This window comes from Hirundo rustica, chromosome 1 (genome assembly GCF_015227805.2).
Source record: "Hirundo rustica isolate bHirRus1 chromosome 1, bHirRus1.pri.v3, whole genome shotgun sequence".
Lineage (NCBI taxonomy): Eukaryota > Metazoa > Chordata > Aves > Passeriformes > Hirundinidae > Hirundo > Hirundo rustica.
This window is the reverse complement of record NC_053450.1, coordinates 105,478,490-105,497,225: the sequence shown is the minus strand read 5'-3', so window position 1 is coordinate 105,497,225 and position 18,736 is coordinate 105,478,490. Positions and strand designations below refer to the sequence as shown.

At 35.9% G+C, this 18,736-nt stretch overlaps 1 protein-coding gene across 1 annotated transcript in view; it reads right to left on the bottom strand.

The window, feature by feature from the left end:
• The window catches only part of CNTNAP2 (contactin associated protein 2), a 770,772-nt gene that overhangs the window by 566,236 nt on the left and 185,800 nt on the right, over positions 1-18,736 (bottom strand). Inside the window, exon 4 of the mRNA XM_040057848.2 lies at positions 17,018-17,165. Within this exon, the coding sequence (XP_039913782.1) occupies positions 17,018-17,165 (148 nt within the window). The remainder of the gene's footprint in view (positions 1-17,017; positions 17,166-18,736) is intronic.

Below are 18,736 nucleotides of genomic sequence, written 5' to 3'. Positions count from 1 at the left end.
AAAAAAAAAAAAAAAAGAGTTGTTATGTTAGCAGTCAAAATATTAAAATGTTAAAAATGTTAAGTCAAAAATTAATAACAGATATTAATATCAGCTTTGTTGCTTTTTTTTATCTGTAAAAAGGTCTAATTAAATTTTTAAGGTTTGGTTAAATGAAACATAAATCCAGAATTTGGGAAATAAGATGCAGAAACTTTAATAGTGACCTTTTTCTTATAAAATTCAGTATAATATCGACTAAGGTGTTTATTAGACACATAAAATATATGAAACAACATCTAAACAAAGCTGATTTACTGTCAAAATCAGAAACTTTGGGAAAAGCCTACTCTTTAAATCTTTGAAGACAACAGAAGTCCAGGTCACTTTGTACAATAAAGCTGTTCACAAAGTATGAAAAATCTTGAAAGGAAAGAGGCTGGAATAAATCTAAGCAGAAAACCAGTATGCTGAGTGAATATCGTGTCTGACACAGAGAAGGAGCTGGAGACTGAAAATCAATGGATCTGAAGGGAGAGATCAGAAATTGGGACTACTTGATGGACAAGATCATGAAGGACTCACATCACTATTCTTTTTAGAACCTAGAATTTAATGTGTATGCTGGAGGGAAAAGTGTGGTGGTTCTTTAGAGAGACCCAGACAACCATTGATGGCAAAAGGCAAGAGCCTGCTCTTTGTCCGGGGTGGGGAAATTATAGCTTTATTTGGTCCAGAGCTCTTTTTGCTCCTTCCCCGTCCACGCCGGTGCCAGAGAGACCCTGGCCCCACCCATCCCGGGGCTTTTTCCCAGAGGGGACGGGCCCAGAGGCAGGGACAAGCCACATGATACAGTTTCCAAGGGGAACAGGGAAGAAAACATTACAAATCTAATATAAAAATGAAACATAATATAAACCAAATTAACACACTGTAACAGAAAAGGAAGGAATAAAGAACATTTATTTTGAAACCAGGTATTCATCTTTGTCTCTAAGTTCTCCCTTATCCCCAGAGGCTGTGATATCCCCACTGGTTGCATAATTCTGACCCTAAAGGTCAGAATTATGGTCACATATATTACAAAAGTTCTCTAAAAACAGCAATAGTCCTCAGGTACAGCAGGCTCATCATGAGTCACTTCTGATAGTATCTGAACAGAAATTCCAGTGTTAATTTCTTGAGAGTCAATGCAGTTTATGTTATACATAATCACATAATACTGATTGCATAGACAAGTAATTATTGAGTTCAGAAAATTGAGTTGAGGAAAAAGTAATCCCAGAAAGCTGAGAGAAACAGACTGATACCCTTTGAAACAGCACTTACAAAGAAAAGAACTAAGATATATTCTGCTATTCATTCTTAAACAGCTGAATTGGATAAACTCTACTCTTGAGCTCTGCAAAGCAGGAGAAAGCATGTATAAAGCTATAAAAAAAATGAACTGTTGCAATTTTCTCTAAGTGTCCTAAGTAATTTTGTTTGTGATTTTAAATACTATATTTTTGTTAAGCTGTCAACTACAGCTTGACTATTGCTCCCACTAAAGTCAAGGGAAATGGCATCTCAGTAAGAACAAAGAAAATTTCTTTGAAAAAAACTGTGGAACAAATTTTAAAGTATTTTGTTATTGCTGGATTTAGTGTGGATGGGTGAAGATTTTGCAGCAGAATGTTTTTCAGCGGAACCTGATGAAACTGATTCTTTGACTTAAAACTGTCAATAGAAAAATGTAGAAAATCCAAAAATAAATTGCATAAAAGCTGTTTGTAAAATTTGTGACAACTAGACAAGAAGATTTCTTATTTCACAAAAAAAGAATAACTGTTGAGATATTTTACTTTCATTCTTCTACAAATGAAACTTGGTCATGCTAAGTATTTTCAACTTCTAAGATGCAAGTAAAACAAGGTAAAAAATGGGTGTTAAATTTCTAGTTGGCCTCTCTCCCACAGCTGAGCAGTAAAATTTTCCAAATTATCAGAATTTATTAGGTAAGGAAAACAACTTTCAGCCTGTTCTAATTTTGGAGAGGTGCTTTTCCAAGGTTCAGTAGGATTTTAATTGTTCAAAGTATTTTTCCTTCAGCTCAAACTAAGGATTCTATTAGAAACATAGAAACTTGAACACCCAAATACAAGAATAATACTCGCTTTATCCATTTACTAACATAAATAAAACTCAAAGTACATGGAAAATATATTTGCAGTCTCTCTTGGGTGAAATAACCTGGGGGTATGTGCTTGCTTATCTTGATGAAGTTCTTTTCTACAGCTGGATTTAATAAAAGGAAGAGGTTGGCTTATTCACAACAAGTATTTAATGTCTGCATTATGACAGAAGATCAATCGTTCAAATTCCCCTACTTCATCTGTGGAAAATAAAGTGCTACAAAGGGAGATTTCATTCACTGTGTCTGCAGTTATCGTAAGATACAGCTGTAAAACCTAGAGTCAGAATTAAGGAGGAATAACGCAAAATTAAAGGATTTCAGCCTCGTATGTCAGAGTTGTGTTTGATTTGAAGTCTTGCCTGCACATAATGCCTGAATATGGTGTAAGCATTTAATCATCACTGACAAAAAAGCATTTGGTGAGATGCCATCAGGTCTTAGTAAAAGCGTGCAGTGGAAAAAACTTCCAACAGAATTCTTTCCCCTTTATTACCTCCAAAATTTACTTCAAATTGGTAGAAATTTCCAGCAGTGTGTAAGACATAGTACTACCTTTTTTCAGCTTTCAAATTGGGTGACTTGCACTATGACCTAGTTTAGGCCTACAGTGGTGCCATGAGTTAGTACAGTCTGGTTTTTTAGTTATAGAAGAATGTAGAATAATTCTCCAGGTCAGGACCTGGGAATTGCTTTAGAAAAGACAGGGACCTATCAGAGGGTTAGTTGGAATATTGGCTTCTGTTCTGACCACTGAAAATTGTTGGCTATGACTTTGGGAAGTACCATATAAAACCTCTTGATTTCCTGTAGGTGGGTCCTTTTTCTTCTTTCCTTTGGCCAGAGAGAGACAGGTAACATCGAGCTGGGCCTGCTGATCCCCCCTTTTGGCGGGGAGCTGGCCTGAGGCCTGGCCGGATTCCATCGGCTCCTGGGTGAAGGGGGGGAAGGAGAAGTTGCTCCTTTGCAACAGCTACTTTCTTCAGACTTCTCTGGAGCAGAGAGAGATCTCTCTCAGGCCTCTGGTAAGAGATATGGGCACCATTTAGGCTGAGGCCGCCCCGATTTACACCGAGGGGTGGGCTGAGAAGGCATTTATGATCCTGCCTGGTTTTTTGTGATTCTGGACTGCCCAGGTGCTCTGATCTCTGATGTTTCCGTGTGCTTTGTTTTTCTCCTAGTCTCTCTGCCACAGAAAAAGTAAGTACCAAGACCAAAATTTAGTGATCGTGAAACCACTACATTAATTGGTGTTTCTGCCTGGGTTGAAATTAAAACTATGACAAGAGGCATACTCTGCCTGGATAGTTATCCTGCCAGTTTTCTTCCAAAACCAATGCTGTATACAATTAACACTTGAGATTAATTACAGTAGAACTAATGATGACAAAAACCTCCCCATGAAGCTGATCCAAATATTCATACTTCTAAATGTATGTAAGTCTTTTGTTGAGTTTTAAATGTCGTGAAACTCTGCCAACTGAGTATGAAATTTATCATATATCCAGAACCTGACATTTCCAAAAATTATTGACTGTCTCATATCCATATTATAGAAAGAATGCAAAGGAAACTGAGGTACAAAAGCACTGATTATGTAAGTAATTCAACTGAAATCACTCTAACATTTTTCCACAAGTGAGGACTTCCAGGCAATGAACTTTTACTCACAAGCTGGACACAAATTCATTATGTAAATATATGAAAATGCCTGTGCATTTCTGCTGTCATTCAAAATTCAGAAAAAGTCCTGAGTGTTCCCTTGTTTTTCACGCTGTACTTAGGAAAAATCAGACAAGGAAGGACTGGAATCAGGAAACTATACACAATTAAAGTGATGAGACAGAAGTCATAGCAGAGACTTTTGGACAAAACAACTGAAAATAGAAGGGAGAGAAAAATTAGATCAGTGAGAGAAAGGTTGCAATGGTAAACAGGTAAAACATGGGATTTACTACGTTCCTTTTGACTCTGCTGGAACAGCAGTCAATAAAAGGGCTGTACTGAAGATGTTTATTCAAACTGTTGCCTCAGATTAAAAAACATTTACTGTAAGACATAAGCTCAACAGGCTTTTCTCATATCACACTATTGACAACATCCTCTATGAGAGATACAAAAACGCCCTCCCACCTTGAAGTAAATGAACAACAACTTTCTCTGGGTGTTTACTGAAAGTTTGCTTCTCTTTACTGATTCATTACCACTTAGCAAAATACCCTGGGTCTGACTTACTGTAAACAAACTAATTGACAAAACAAATCACTACAAAAACAGCATAGCCAGTCTTGCATAAAGGTTTGGTACAAAAGTTGCAGTTCTTCCTAATCAATTTATAGGGCTTTATTTAGGTAAGGAAATTATTGACCCTCCAAGGAATTTTTTTTATAGCTGTGGCTTTAGAAAGCCAGTTTCTCAAGTTCTTCAATTTATTTAAGACCAAGAGGACAATTAAATACATATGGTCTATTAGAAAAAAAGTTTATAAAGAAGGTGTCCCTACTAAAATAATTAAACTCCAATTACCTTCTCAATCTGAAAATGTAAAGATAGAAACATTACTATACAAGAAAATTTCTAGAAGATGTGTAGGATCAGATCCTATCTCATAAACTATTCATTATTTTTAATATTTATTATTTATTATTAAGATATTAATTTTTTAAATAGTAATCCATATGAAACTTTCAAATTCTGCCTGATAAAATCTGAAGTATATACAGAATTAGAAGGCATAAGAATATTTTTTTTCCCTCATTTTTGGATTGACTTACATTATTTTCAAAATTTTTACAGATTTCTTCATTATTTAAAGATATATTTTTTAATTACAGAATTGCTAAGCACTTATGTGAATAGTTTGGTTTTCTAAGTTTCTAGATAGTATAGGAATGACAGCTGCTTATTTAGAAACAGGTCAGACTAAGTACCTGAAATAGGTATACATGCATATGATTACAGTTCACATAATATAACTTCATTTTTTTTAATGAATGTAGATCACGGAATTCAAGTCACCAAGTAAATACAAAGACTACACCCAAATTTGAATGTGCATTTTTACTCTTTGCTTATGGTTGCCATTTTAGCTTGTACTTTGTCATTGTTTGACTAAACAATTTTGAAATGTTAAAACAGAATTTCAAATTGATGTGTGTAAACTTATAAACACATTTAAGGTTTTCCTGCAGTAATTAATCAGTTCCACCATTGTGGTCTGGACAGGGCAATTAACAGAGCTACAGTGTTTAAGTATCCCTAAGGATAAACAAATTCTAAATGTCCAGTGAATTCCTAATCTTTAAAAGATAGCCAATTTTTTTTTCTCACATTTCTATATCCATTTTACTATTATTACATGCACTATAAAAAAGAGAAGACACTATAAAGGCTCTAATAATCTCTGATGCACAGTGGCATTTCTAAAAAATCACAACTATTTTTGTTTAAACTGTTCTTCACCTCAATCGCACCAAGTACAAACAGGTACTTAGTAAGTGAACTCTCTAAGCCTTTTCTATTCAATGAGAAATTTAGGAAGCCATCTAAATATCCAGATGAAACTATACACAAAAATACTTCAACTTGAACTATATACAAGAGAAAAAAAAGTCCACTGTTTTGCTGTACAGTCAGAACAAAATCAGAAATACTCCAGCATCATGGAGCCTAAAATGTTGTGTCGAATCTTCTAATAAAGAAGGCTACATCTGAAGAGTGCTAACCTTTTCCCATACACATTGCATGAATTAATAACTTCTTAATAAAGCCTTAGAAACACTAAAAGAAATGCAGCAAAGAATACAATCTCAGAAATCTTATGAGACATTTGATATCCTCATAACCAAAGTCATTGGATGTTGCTTAGTCAAGCCAAATATTTGTTTATTTTAGTATAATTCACTGGTATAAGAAATACGCTTAGAAGGGGTTTTTTTGACCATTTTCTTACAGGCTATTAGCAAAGGAGAATTATTGGACTGGATAGATGTACACTGCCGGTAGTTTTATCTCATTCTCCAATTAGTTGCACCTACAGGAGAGGCTGGACAGAAAGGGAAATATTCCGTCTTTGGATGGGGATACCATCAGTAAAGTTGAAAGTAAGGAAAGGCTTGGCAAGGCACTGTCTCAGGGTAGAAGTGCTGTTGGGAAATTTATGCTGCTCCAGGGAGGACTAAGAATTTAGGAGCACTTCTAAAATATTTGTTCACCAGTGAAAGCATTATGAGAAACACAAAGGATAAACTGGAAGCTCTGGTCTTGTCCCAGAGCTGTGATGACACTGGCCCTGTTTCCCGGATAGCCTTGCCTCCTGCACAGCAGAGCGCTGTTCTCCAGGGTGGGAGTCTCAGACCTGGGTCGTAGCTTCTCTTGCAGAAATCTGGGCATAACAAAACATAACTGTGCAGTTGTGTTGTTATGCTCTGTTCTATTCTGTTCCCTTCTGTTCTTTTCCATTCTATTCCATTCCCTGTGCTCACCATGAGTCAAATAACAATGCTAGTATTTTTCCGAAATGCCAGTGGTCTCTGAAGGACATATAACACAAAGGTTACGAATGGAAACAGGATTTAATGTTATTTTTCTGACTCTGTTTCAGAGACAATACTCACAAGTATTAACACAATGTTCACATGCATCCAGGAGCAGGACAATGAGTTCTCCAGTTTAGCTTTAAAAAGCATCCCCTGCAGTCTGGTGAGAGCTACAGTGTTTAAGAGGCATTTGAATAATGTCTTTAACACTGTATTTTAAGTTTTAGTCAACCCTAAACTAGTCAAGCAATTGGACTCTTCTAAGTCCCTCACAGCTGTATTCTTTCGTTCTTTTGAAGGGCAATAGCAGCAGTGAGTGAAAGGTGAGGGGACTCTTACTGGCCGCTAGAGAAAGGGCACACAATGTCACCTTTACGAAATGGAAAAACCTGAATTTTTTCCCTGTCTGAGACGATTCAAGGAGAAGTGGGCACCACAGTGACCTAACTCACCAAAGGTATGCTCACGAAGATGAGAGTCCAACTTTGAAACAGGACTTTGCCTAGAAACATAACTCTGTATAGGGATATGCTATATGTAAACACCAAGGCTTAACTTTATAAAAGTATTACTATGAAGAGTTAATTTTTTTTTTTCCTATCAGTAATGCTGACTCTTTTATATGTGCACTTTCTAATCAGAGAACACTAACTTTTGGCAGAGAGGAGATGAGAATTTACTCACAGTAATTCTCCACTTACCATGCTATCATAGGTTGGCACAATTTTGTTTTCTAGATATAGAGAAATGTAAAATGTTTTTCCCTGCCCTAACCATGGAGTGGGTTGGGGGCGGGGGGAGAGGACAAGGACCTATCAGAACGCAGGCTGGGATATTGACAGCTAAGTTGACTAATGAGAAGTGTCAGTGTGACTTTGGAAGGAACATTTAAAACTGATCTGCTGCGGACCACCCACTCTCTTGCTCCGGTGATCGGCCATGAGGTTACAAGGTGGTCCGGGCCGGGTCCGGGCCTGGCCCGGGTCGGGCTCTGCTGCCCCTCTGGGCGGACAGGCCGGGCACGGCTGGGCTTCCAGAAGCTGCTGCCTGCATGGAGAGTGGGGGGAGCCCAGGTTGGGCCCCCCATTGCCGGCCGGGCAGCAGGGCCGGGCCTGGCCGGGTGTGTGAGGGCCGCTGCCTGCACAGGGAAGGCTTAGGCCGGCTGAACCCCTTTCCCTTGCTTGCTGGCAGGGGAGGGGGGCAGCTGCAGTTCGGCAGTGCGGGGCCATGTGCTCAGACCACGGCAGAAGGGGCCAAAACATGGCCCAGCTTAATCACCGCTGGCAGCAGAGAAAGCAAGCCTGCAGCTCCATAACAACTTTGAGCTAGACTGCCTTAGATGAGACCGAGGGGTGGAAAAAAGGACCTTTACCAGCTTCCTTTATCAGCACGGCCTTGCATTGTTTTCTTCAGCCCTGCAGCTCAGCGCATGCATGTGGCCTTCGCAAGCCCGAGTACACTTAACCCTTTCTTAGCAACACAGAACTTTTAAAGCACAATTCATCCTTGAGAGAAAGAAAGAAGAAAAACTGAAGGTACATGGAACAGACACTGCATAAAGTCAGTTAGATGAGAAGTGAAAGAACTAATAATGTTGGAATAGGATTGAAGAAGTGGACATTTTTAACTGGACTTTTCTAAGGTAAATTATGAAGAAATGAACTGTTCTTTGCAGCATCTTAGTATTATTTGAGTAGAATGCTATTCTAATCCAAATTAAGGACTGGTGTAATAGAGATTTATTTGGGAACTTTGAAACCCTCACTCCTGGGTCAAAAAGAAGGTCTCAGCCCTTTGAGACAACGGTAATGTTAGATCAGAAGAAGTATTTGTAAATAATACCCCAGATACACTGAGAAGCTCTGCAGATAGAACATCACAGTCTGCGAAAACTCTGGGTGGCAGCAGAATGTGTAATAGAGAGCATTGGACTATTTTATCTTATAGCAAACATCTTCATAAAAGATCTTAGAAGGACTCTTCTCCTAGAGTAATGAGTAGTTATGTCTAAGTGGTGAAACTGACTGAGAACCATAAGTTGTGTTTTTCTATGTTGTTCAATAAGAAGGTTAATAGTTTGTATGAGGAAAGAAGCGTGTTTTTGAAGTTCCATTCTGTTTAATTTTTTTTTTCCAGCTTTCTTTTTTTCTATTCTTTTAGTATGTGTTAATAAAACTATTTTTTGTTCATTTTTAAGCTTAAGCCTGCTTTGTTTATTTTTCTCCTAATCTCTCCCTCCCACAAAAATATTAATACTAAAACCCCTACATTAATTGGTGTTTCTGCCTGGTTTTATTAAATTAAAACCATTACACATGCCTAAAATAAAAAAATACAAAATACATCATCTTCACCCAGACTTCTGAGAAAAAGCAGAATAAATTGAAGTGGATGTGGAAGTAATTGCATCCTTAATATATTTTATTCATTCAAGAAAACAAATACTGGTGATGTCCTTCAGGCTCCAAATCAATGGCATGGAACTGAGACCTATAGTTTGAAATCTGCTGAATATTTTGTTTCAAGAGGAAAAAAAACCAAACCAAACCAACAAACAAAAACAAACAAACAAACAAAACCAAACCCACACCCCAAAAAACCCAAAACCCCACACATAACCCCCCCCCCGCCCCACGCCACTACCTGATTTCTCTAGTAAATAAATCCCCATGGACAAATGGATCAATCCCTACTTACAAGAATGCAAGAAAATAATGCCATCATGAGCCTTCATTCAGGCAAAAAAATATTAAAGATAAGACTATTGTGATTAGACTGAAGTTTTTGACTTGAGTTACCTAAATGCTATCATTCTTTGTGAAACAGTCCACTCCAGCTCTGCTTCTGGTTTTGATGTTTTCAGATGGTTATTGAAGGATATGTTTTAAATCTCCATCTTCCTATTAACTGGTTATGGACCACTGTTTGGAACATCCCTTCCCTGATGTATGTGGACAGTTGCTAGAAAACCGATTAGAAAACCTTAGTCTGCTTTTTTATACAACTGTCAGATCTTACTTTAAAAAACATTCATCAAACCCTGCAAGATTTTATCAAATTTGGCCATAAGTCTGTTTATGTACTAGGGAAAAGTTTTCCTTCATTCCACAGCAAAAAAGAATTAAAATAACCTTTTCAAATAAGCCAGCTACTTGCATCCTGCTGAAGGAAATATTCAAGTGTAATTGAAAACTGTCTAGGAACAGGACTGAACAAGGTGGTGGCTCATGTATTGCTACAAAATATACTTGTTTTTCTCTGACTGATTGTCATGGTTTAACCCCAGCCAGTAACCAAGCCCCACACAACTGTTCACTTGCTTCCTCACCAGCAGGATGGGGGAAAATAGTGGCAGAGTAAAAGGGAGAAAACTCATGGGTTGAGATAAAGATAGTTTAATAAGAAAAAAAAAAAAAAAAAGCCACATACACAGGCAGAACAAAACAAAAAATTCAATCACCACTTCCCATGGACAGGCAGGTGTTCAGCCATCTCCAGGAGAGCAGGGCCCCATCACATGTGATGATTACTTGAGGATACAATTGTCATCACCTCAAACATCCCCCTCTTCTTTCTTCTGCCCTCTTTATATATTGAACAAGATGTCATATGATCTGGAATGTCCCTTTGGTCAGTTTGGGTCACCTGCCCTGGCTGTGTCTGCTCCCAGTCTCTCACGTTGCTCTGTGCAGCAACAACAAAAACATCTTTGTATTATCAACCCTGTGTTCAGCAAAAATGCAAAACACAGCCCCTCACTAGCTACTGTGAAGAAAATTAACTCCACCACAGCTGAAGCCAACACACTGATTATACTTTCACTGCCAGCTGACAAATGAACCTGTAAAGAATACACACTTATCACTTATCACAGCTGTGGTGCTTAAGAATATCTGCCAGTAGCCTAATCACAATTACAGGTGGAAAATAATGGATTTTTCATCTTTTTACTGCATGCAAAAAGTTGAGAGAGGAAAAAACTCATATTGTATCAGATTAATAAAAGGTGAAGAATAAAACATAAATACTTTCTTACTAAAAATCTCATTATGTCAAATATTTCTGAAATATTTGATTTAGAAAAAAAATGTTAAAATTAAACAATAAGGTAATAGGGAATACTTTTTTTCTGTTTCAGCCTGAATCTTCTAATTTTAGAAGTTTATTTCTTAATGCACTAAAAATCCCCAAACAACAAAAGGCAACTTTTTAAATATTATTTTAGAATTGAAGTGGTATCTGCTCCCAAAAGAGGCCTATGTTTGTCAGTGATAGCAACTGAAAGTAATAAATGGACTGAAGCCTGTTCCCATTTATTCTTCATGCCAAAATATGTGAACATGTATATAGGAACAATCACAACTGTTCTCTCCTGGAGAGGCCATAGAGAAGAACAATCTGTAGTGAGAATATTTATAAAGACAGTGGGTATATTTGGTGTTAAATTACAAAACTTTACTGTTAAATGACTAACATGACCTGAGACTATCTGGAGGGTAAAAGATGTCCATTTTCATGACCTTAAGAAAAAACCAAACCTCTTGTCTGACAAAAAAGGAGAAAAAATACACTAGCAAGGAAGCAAACTTACCAATGGAACCCAAATTGAAAGAGATCTTTAAAAGTTTGCAAAGAAAAAAATCACAGTTTTTTTCCCTCACTCTCCATAGTTCAGATATGAGTATTCATCCATGCACCTTTAATGTTAGAAGGAGAATATCAAGCTATGTTTGCCACTGATGAGCTGTGAAGATGAAGGCTAAAAAACAAACACATAGGCCTAAATAGGTATTGAAGTTCCCAGGACAGAAATGCTGACATTTAAGAGAAAAGGGGAAAAACAGTTGGATGCTTAGCGGAACTCTTTACTGTCCAAACCACTGACACAAGGAAAGCTTTTGCAGCTCACAGCAGCCTCTGCTAAATGATTCTTTCAGTTCTGTTTTTCCCCCCATTACAATCCCTGTATATTCAAGGAGCTGTCACTTACAGCAAGTTAGTAAATTTTCTAGAAATATTATATGATTTCACAAAATGAATATTTCAAAATTATTCTTCCTTTCTGACAGTTAATATTTTTATGAAGTTTCGTCACTTAGGTGGACAGAAAATCTGACCAGAATCTTAATGGCACGTTTATTGTAAGCACTAAAATATCATAAGAAGAGCTAGGAATTTTTATGCAGATTACTGTACTGCATAAGTACCTTCACCATTTAAGCATATATTCACACATGTACCAAAAGTGTAAGAGCAGAAATATGTATGCATACATTTATTAACACATTATTATTTATTTTATTTTATTTTATTTTATTTTATTTTATTTTATTTTATTTTATTTTATTTTATTTTACATAGGGTATTTCAATAAGAATCATGACACTTCAAGGGACTTTGGATTTTTTTTTTTTATGCTGGTGAAACAAAATTTCCAGAGTATACTTTTGAATCCGGACAAATGAAACTTGATAAGATTCAACAAAAGGGAAATAAAACAGGTTTCTCATCTACCTTAAACAGTTATTTTGTTATTTGGACACAACAGGTTATTCTGGACAATATGGAAGTTTCTCTTTTAAGTGTGTATGGCAACCATGGGAGACAGTGAGTAGGACATGGATAGTTAGTGTCTATAGCACGAAACCAAGCTAAGCAGATTTCAAACAAGTAAATTTCCTAGCAGCTAAGTGTAGCTAAATGCAGTATTAGCTGTCAAAAGAAATAGTGTTTTACTCAAAGTCACCGCAGGCAGACAAGATTAACAACAAAAAAGATTTTTTCAGCTCACAGGTTTTACCACTTCAGTACTTCCTAATCAGTCCTTGCAAATATTCATTTAGTTCACCCCTTAAGAGCACCTCCAAATCTTATTTTAGTTCTTGTAACATGATTGTATGACCAAAATTTTGTTCGCTTTACTGTTTTAGAATAAATGCTCACCATAAAAATGTTCATTATTTCATGAATAACCACAGGACTGTGGTTACTATTTTTCCTTCTTTTCCCTCCCTCACTAAAGCAAAAATCATCACCAATCAGAAAACTGAAACAGCAACACCTTACAAAGTAGTCCATATAGTAGAGCTAATATCTGAAAAATAACAGATTTGCAAATACAGGTCATGTGGCATTTGTTCAGTCCTACTGCTTCCAGAGTATTAGCAAATAGAGCTGGTCAGTGAATGTAAACAGCTTGGCTTGCAGCCATTTATAGAGCTTTATAATTGTTCTTGCTACCTATTTGCCTTGAGTATATTGAATATTTGCATGGCTTTCTGCCATCTCCAAGTGTTATTTGCTTTTTTTATCAAGTATATCCTACAATTCAGAAGTGAGTCATCTGGAATTTGAAAATTCTTACCATCAGATGTGCAATTGCATCAAAAAGATATAAATGTACTGTTTAGATCCAGAGAATCAGTACAGCCATATAAAAACTCCACTATGAGTAAAGGTATCATTGAGTGTTTTCCACTCATAGCCTTTCATGACCCAGAAGGCCTCATACAGTTACCTTGAAAAGCACAGCCAAAGCCTATGCAATAATATGCTTATTGCCCCTTTTTTGTGGGCATTCATCTGCCACAGGAAGATTAAGGGAACTCGTCATGTGGCAATGATCCTGCAGGAGCTTATTATGATCTTCATGAATCAGTAGTAAAAGTACTATATTGTAGATTTCATAGCCTCCAGATATCATGTCTTTTTGCTGCCCGTCTCAAAAATTCATTCAAGTGAACATGGTGGAAGATCCATGTCACATGCCATTGCTCTCTAGCTCCAAAAGAGCACAAATAAAATTCGGCCATCAGATTTCATTTAACTGATTTCAGGGGCTATTTTGACTTTGGTTTTACTGCTTTCTTCTTCGTGACTTGCTTTTAGATGTATGGTGCTACTTCAAGTGTAAAGACCCTTTCCCCCTCTATGGTTTATGAAATTCACAATTTTAAAATAAAAGCTGAAAGTCCCATTGACCAAAAAATGGATTTTTATGTTATATAATAGTCTATTTGTTGTGATTTTTCAAACTTATTTGCTCATGCAGTTTCTCCATTAATTTAGCTATTAAGCAAGTTCTTTATCCAATTGTAATACATATATATATATAAAATATATGGTCAGTTTTCCACTATAAAAAAGAAACAAAACAAATTTCATTCTGAACCTTGTTGTAAAGCCCTAATTCTATTCAGTCACTTCTATGGCCTCTTCTGTTAGTAGACAACCCCACAGATCTCATCTACACAAAATACAGAGATGAAATTTATAAGACAGAACAGATTTTAAATTTTAAGCCAACCAAAACTAAAAGAAGATTTGGTAATGCTATTAACTTCTTCAGGGTACAGAAGTCAAGTCTAATTGCTCTCTGGAAAACACACCTCTTTCTGAACTTGATTTCCTGAGCAAGGGAGGACATGGATTTCATTCCTTATACGAAAAACTGTATCTTATATACATATGCATACATGTACAATAGGAACCAGAAATATGGCCATTAGTGGCCTGATGTTTGAATAAACAGTTCAGTATGAGGAAACATTTTTCTTAAAGGTCTGAGACTAATGACCAGGTTGCAGCAATGTGCATGGAAAGGGTTTTATACAGTCACTGTGGATGGCTACCCAATTAAACTTTGTGTGCAATGTGAGAAAACCTGATTTTTGTATCTGAAGATATTTAAATAAAAGAATACATTATTTTTTAACTAAAATGAAAATCAAAAATGTGGTATATTTGGCAGCCTTTTATTTAGGTAACAGTTCCAAAAATTGGGGCAGATTTGACTAGAAGCCTATCTTTTAATCAGGCTTTTAAAATTGGTGATTATCTAAATGGTTAGTTCCTTAAATGACAGCAGGATTAATCTAGAAACCACACTGGTTAATGGCAATGCTTATATTTAAATGCAAATATATGCACTTCTAATCATAAGGTTAAAAACTTGGCCTCTGCCAAAGGACACATCTACATGGAAAGGTGCAGCATTTACACCTGGCTCCAAATAATTCATTTGAAGACAACCTGGGAATTTGTAAACAATACTCCCTGGTTAGAGTATTCATACCAAAGGGCTGCCTTCCTCTCTGCGCAGTGATTTTTTAGTTTTTCTTCTCAGCTGCTCTGCTGCGCTCTACTGATACCATTTTGGGAGCAGCCCAATTCCTGCATGTAAAAACCACACTGCATTGTAACAGAGTTGTTGAAAAAAAAGTTCCTTTACATATAAACACAGAATATATTATTTTTTAATCTTACATTAAAAAAATCTCCAGTGATTAACTGAAATAATTTCTAATACAAACAGAACAGTAATATTCTCTCAGTAAAATTATGAAATTATATTGGGCCATCATCTTCTGTGAAGATACATTTAATCAGTATTTTTATGGTTCCTTACACCGTGTCCTTGGCAGATGCTTTTTATTCTCCTCCAAAAGTTCAGCAAACAAACAAATTTTCCAACAACTAAAATAATTTCATCAGTAGGCTGTGTTTTATTTTTTCTCACATTTACTTTAAGCCTCTAAATGTATCTTGTTGCTTACCTACAGCATTTTGTCTATTCATTTCATCAAAATGTACCATTTTTATGTGTAAATATTGCAGCAAATATCATGGGGTTTCTTGTTTGATTCTGCTACACTTTATTCTATAAAAGAGAGTTATATTTGACAGTAAACTAGATGTTGGTTTCTTGTATCAAATCTCTGAATTTGCATTTGATGTACAAGCAAGGAGGTATACTTAGAAGCAAGTATTTATTTTGCTGGAAAATTAGCCATGCTGTAGTGTTTGGTATACTTAAAACAGCTCATAAAACATTTTAGTGGTATGATGGTAAACACTTCTTTATTGACAACCATGTACTAAATCAGAGTTATACCTAAAACTTCAGAAGCTCAATTCTCCTTGAATAAGAATTAACTTTAGTGTAACCTACAGTTCCTCAGACAACAGATATCACAGAAACATAGAACAGTTTGGGTTGGAAGGAACCTTTAAAGCCATCTAGTTCAATACCTCTGCAATAATCAGAGACATCTTCAGCTAGATGAGTTTCCTCAGAGCAGCAACCAACCTGAGTTTAAATGTTTCCGGGGATGGAGTATCCATCCCCTCTGTGGGTAAATTGTTACAGTGTTCTAGCACCCTCATTACAGTGAATGTCTTCCTTATATCTGATCTAATTTACCCCCTATTAGTTTAAAACCATTATACTTTGTATTATTGCAACAGGTCCTGCTCTTGTATTTTTGCATTATTTCTAACAACCATGTGTACCCCCAGTAAAGCAGTATCAATACCACATGAAATTTGATTTGATTTCTCAACTAGGTTCCTGCAGCTGTTGGGAAATTCTCTGTGATTCAATATACATTTTTAAAACATTCATGGTATGGAAATAAGAAAAATAATATCAAAACTCTGTTCTTCATGGTTCTATTGGTGTAGAATGAAAGTATGGAGTCTTTTGACTATCTAATCAAATTTAAAAAATGCAGCTCAAATCACAGCTTTTTTTTGCTAGTCAGAATCGCAAAGGACTCCAATAGGTTTTATGACACCCAATTAAGTCAATGTTGAGTCTTCCTCGCTTTAGGATAAAGTCTGGTTATTAAAAGACAAATCTTGAATAACATCTTCCAGCTAAAATACGAACAAATCCAAGATACTGCCTAAAAATTACAGAGGTAGGATATAATAAACTCAATTTTGCAGGTTTTCAGACTTAAACACTGGCTGGATTGGATTGAAGGAAGAGCATTAGAAACTAATTTCTTAAAGCATTATCAGTTCTGCTCTTAACTATGGAAGCACTTGTACCATTGCTCACCCGGATTTCAGAAGAAATTCAAATACTCAACAAAATATTTCGGAAAAACATGTCCAATATTCAGACAAGCTAAGCAATTCTGATAGAATTATTATTTATTGGTTTATCTCTTGTACCAGGCGATAAATTACATCCTGTTTCCATTTTATCTCTCAAGACCCATCATGACATTTGTTTGAATACAATCTCTTCCTCAAATGTCCCAAGTAAGCTTACACAATAGCCAAAGCCCTCCACGACTGAAACTATGAAGACAAAAAGGAGCTACTTCAGAGCACTACTGCAAATTCCAATGTGGCATCTTCCAGAGAACAAGCTATCAACTCAGAATTAAAGTTCCAACAAATATTTCATGAAGCCCTGAGTTACACAACTAGCAATCCAGGAACTAAAGTAAAATCTTTGATATCTGGATTTAATACAAAATTCAAAGCGAGTTTTTATTTAGGGGAGAAAAAACAGGATCATAATGGAAAAACTTACAGTAGGAGCAACCGTAGACTTCAATTCTTAACCCAATTTGGCCCTCTCCATTCCAGTCCAAAGGAACTATCCTTACATAGCGAGCAATAACTGGATGTTGTAAATCATGCCGGACCACACTGTCAGAATTTGTATTTCCAGGAAATGCCTAAGGGAAGGAAGAAGAAAAAATATCAGTTCTAGTGCCTGTATTGTTGGCATCTGAAGAAATACATATAAAATCCTATAATAAGTATCAGTAGCAGAACAAAAAACAAAGAATAAGGACTACTATTGCAAACTATAATCATCTAAGTATTGAAAAAGATAAAATTTAAGTTGGTCTTTCCCTTACAGTTATAGGAATAGCTAATTACATGTTCAGACACTACTTTTTCAAAAAATATATATCAGAAGAATAATTATTTTGTGCCACACATAGTAGACCCAGGAGGTTGTGGATATAAGGAAGATGCACAAGACTTCTTCTTTGGGAGACTCACAAAATTATTGCATGTTAACAGTTACATTCACCTTAATTTTTTTGTTCTGCAGCTATTGATATGCTAAATGATGATGATGGCATTCCTCACTTCATAGATAAGTTAGTAAGAGACGTTAATTAGTGTCTTTGAAGTACTTATGTATTTGAGCGGTATAAGGAAGCAAACAGGTCTCTCTTCTGAGCTGAAGAGAAGACAAAGGAAAGCATACATTGGACAATGACAAATAATCCTGCTGAACAGCTTCCTGTTTTCTTAATCTTGTTCTAGCAATCACAGAACGTCATGGAGGGAATAAAAAAATTTATTCCTTTAAAAATGTATATTTCACTGAGCATGCAAGGTAATGCTCCACAGTTCAAGGGTAAATTCCATTTGAGTTTTAATTTTATGATGCTTGGTATAATCTTATCAAAATCTTATTAAATGTAGAGGTTTGGCTGTTGTGTTGGTTCAGGCTTATTTATATATATATATATATATATATATATAAAAAAAATTTCAGAGAAGTGATATTGTCAAAGGAAGCAGAAGATAGGAAGACATGATATTTTCTACATAATTTAATTAAGTTCTTGATGAAAAAGATTCTCAAAATCAAAAATATTTTCTGTAGCTCTCCACATTTTATTCCCTGACTTGTGCTTTACCAGTCCTTTGTCAGAAAGAGAGCTGATGCCAGCAGGTACCTGGCATTTCAGGGGTTCCTATTTCTGTATGAATCAGTAACCTCTGCTGAATGCATAAACATAGTTAACAGAAAATAAGTCAGTCCCAGATTAATAAAACACATTCCATTTAGTCTCAAAGAACAGTATCTTTTAAACACAGCCTTCATTTAAATAAATGGGGAACAGTAATACACACCTTGTGGATGATTCAAATATCAGGCTAAAATCTATTATTGCAAGACTGAAAAATCAATGTACAGGACCTTGAAAATTATGCACCATTGCTGTAAAATCTCCTTTTCTGGACAATAGGATTTAAAAGTATAATTTAGACCTACATCTATAACACAAGATTTTTTTTTGAACAAGGAGTGAATCTCTGACTAAGAAAATAAAATATAGATTTTCACAATAAGAAATCTCCTTGCAAAACTTTTTTTTTTTCAGAAAAAAATGAAATACTTATATAAATTAAACAAGTTTTTCATATTATTAATCTCATTAAGTCACTTAAATATTATTGCCAGATAGCATGCTTTTTCTTTAACCCAAACTGGGAAAATAAT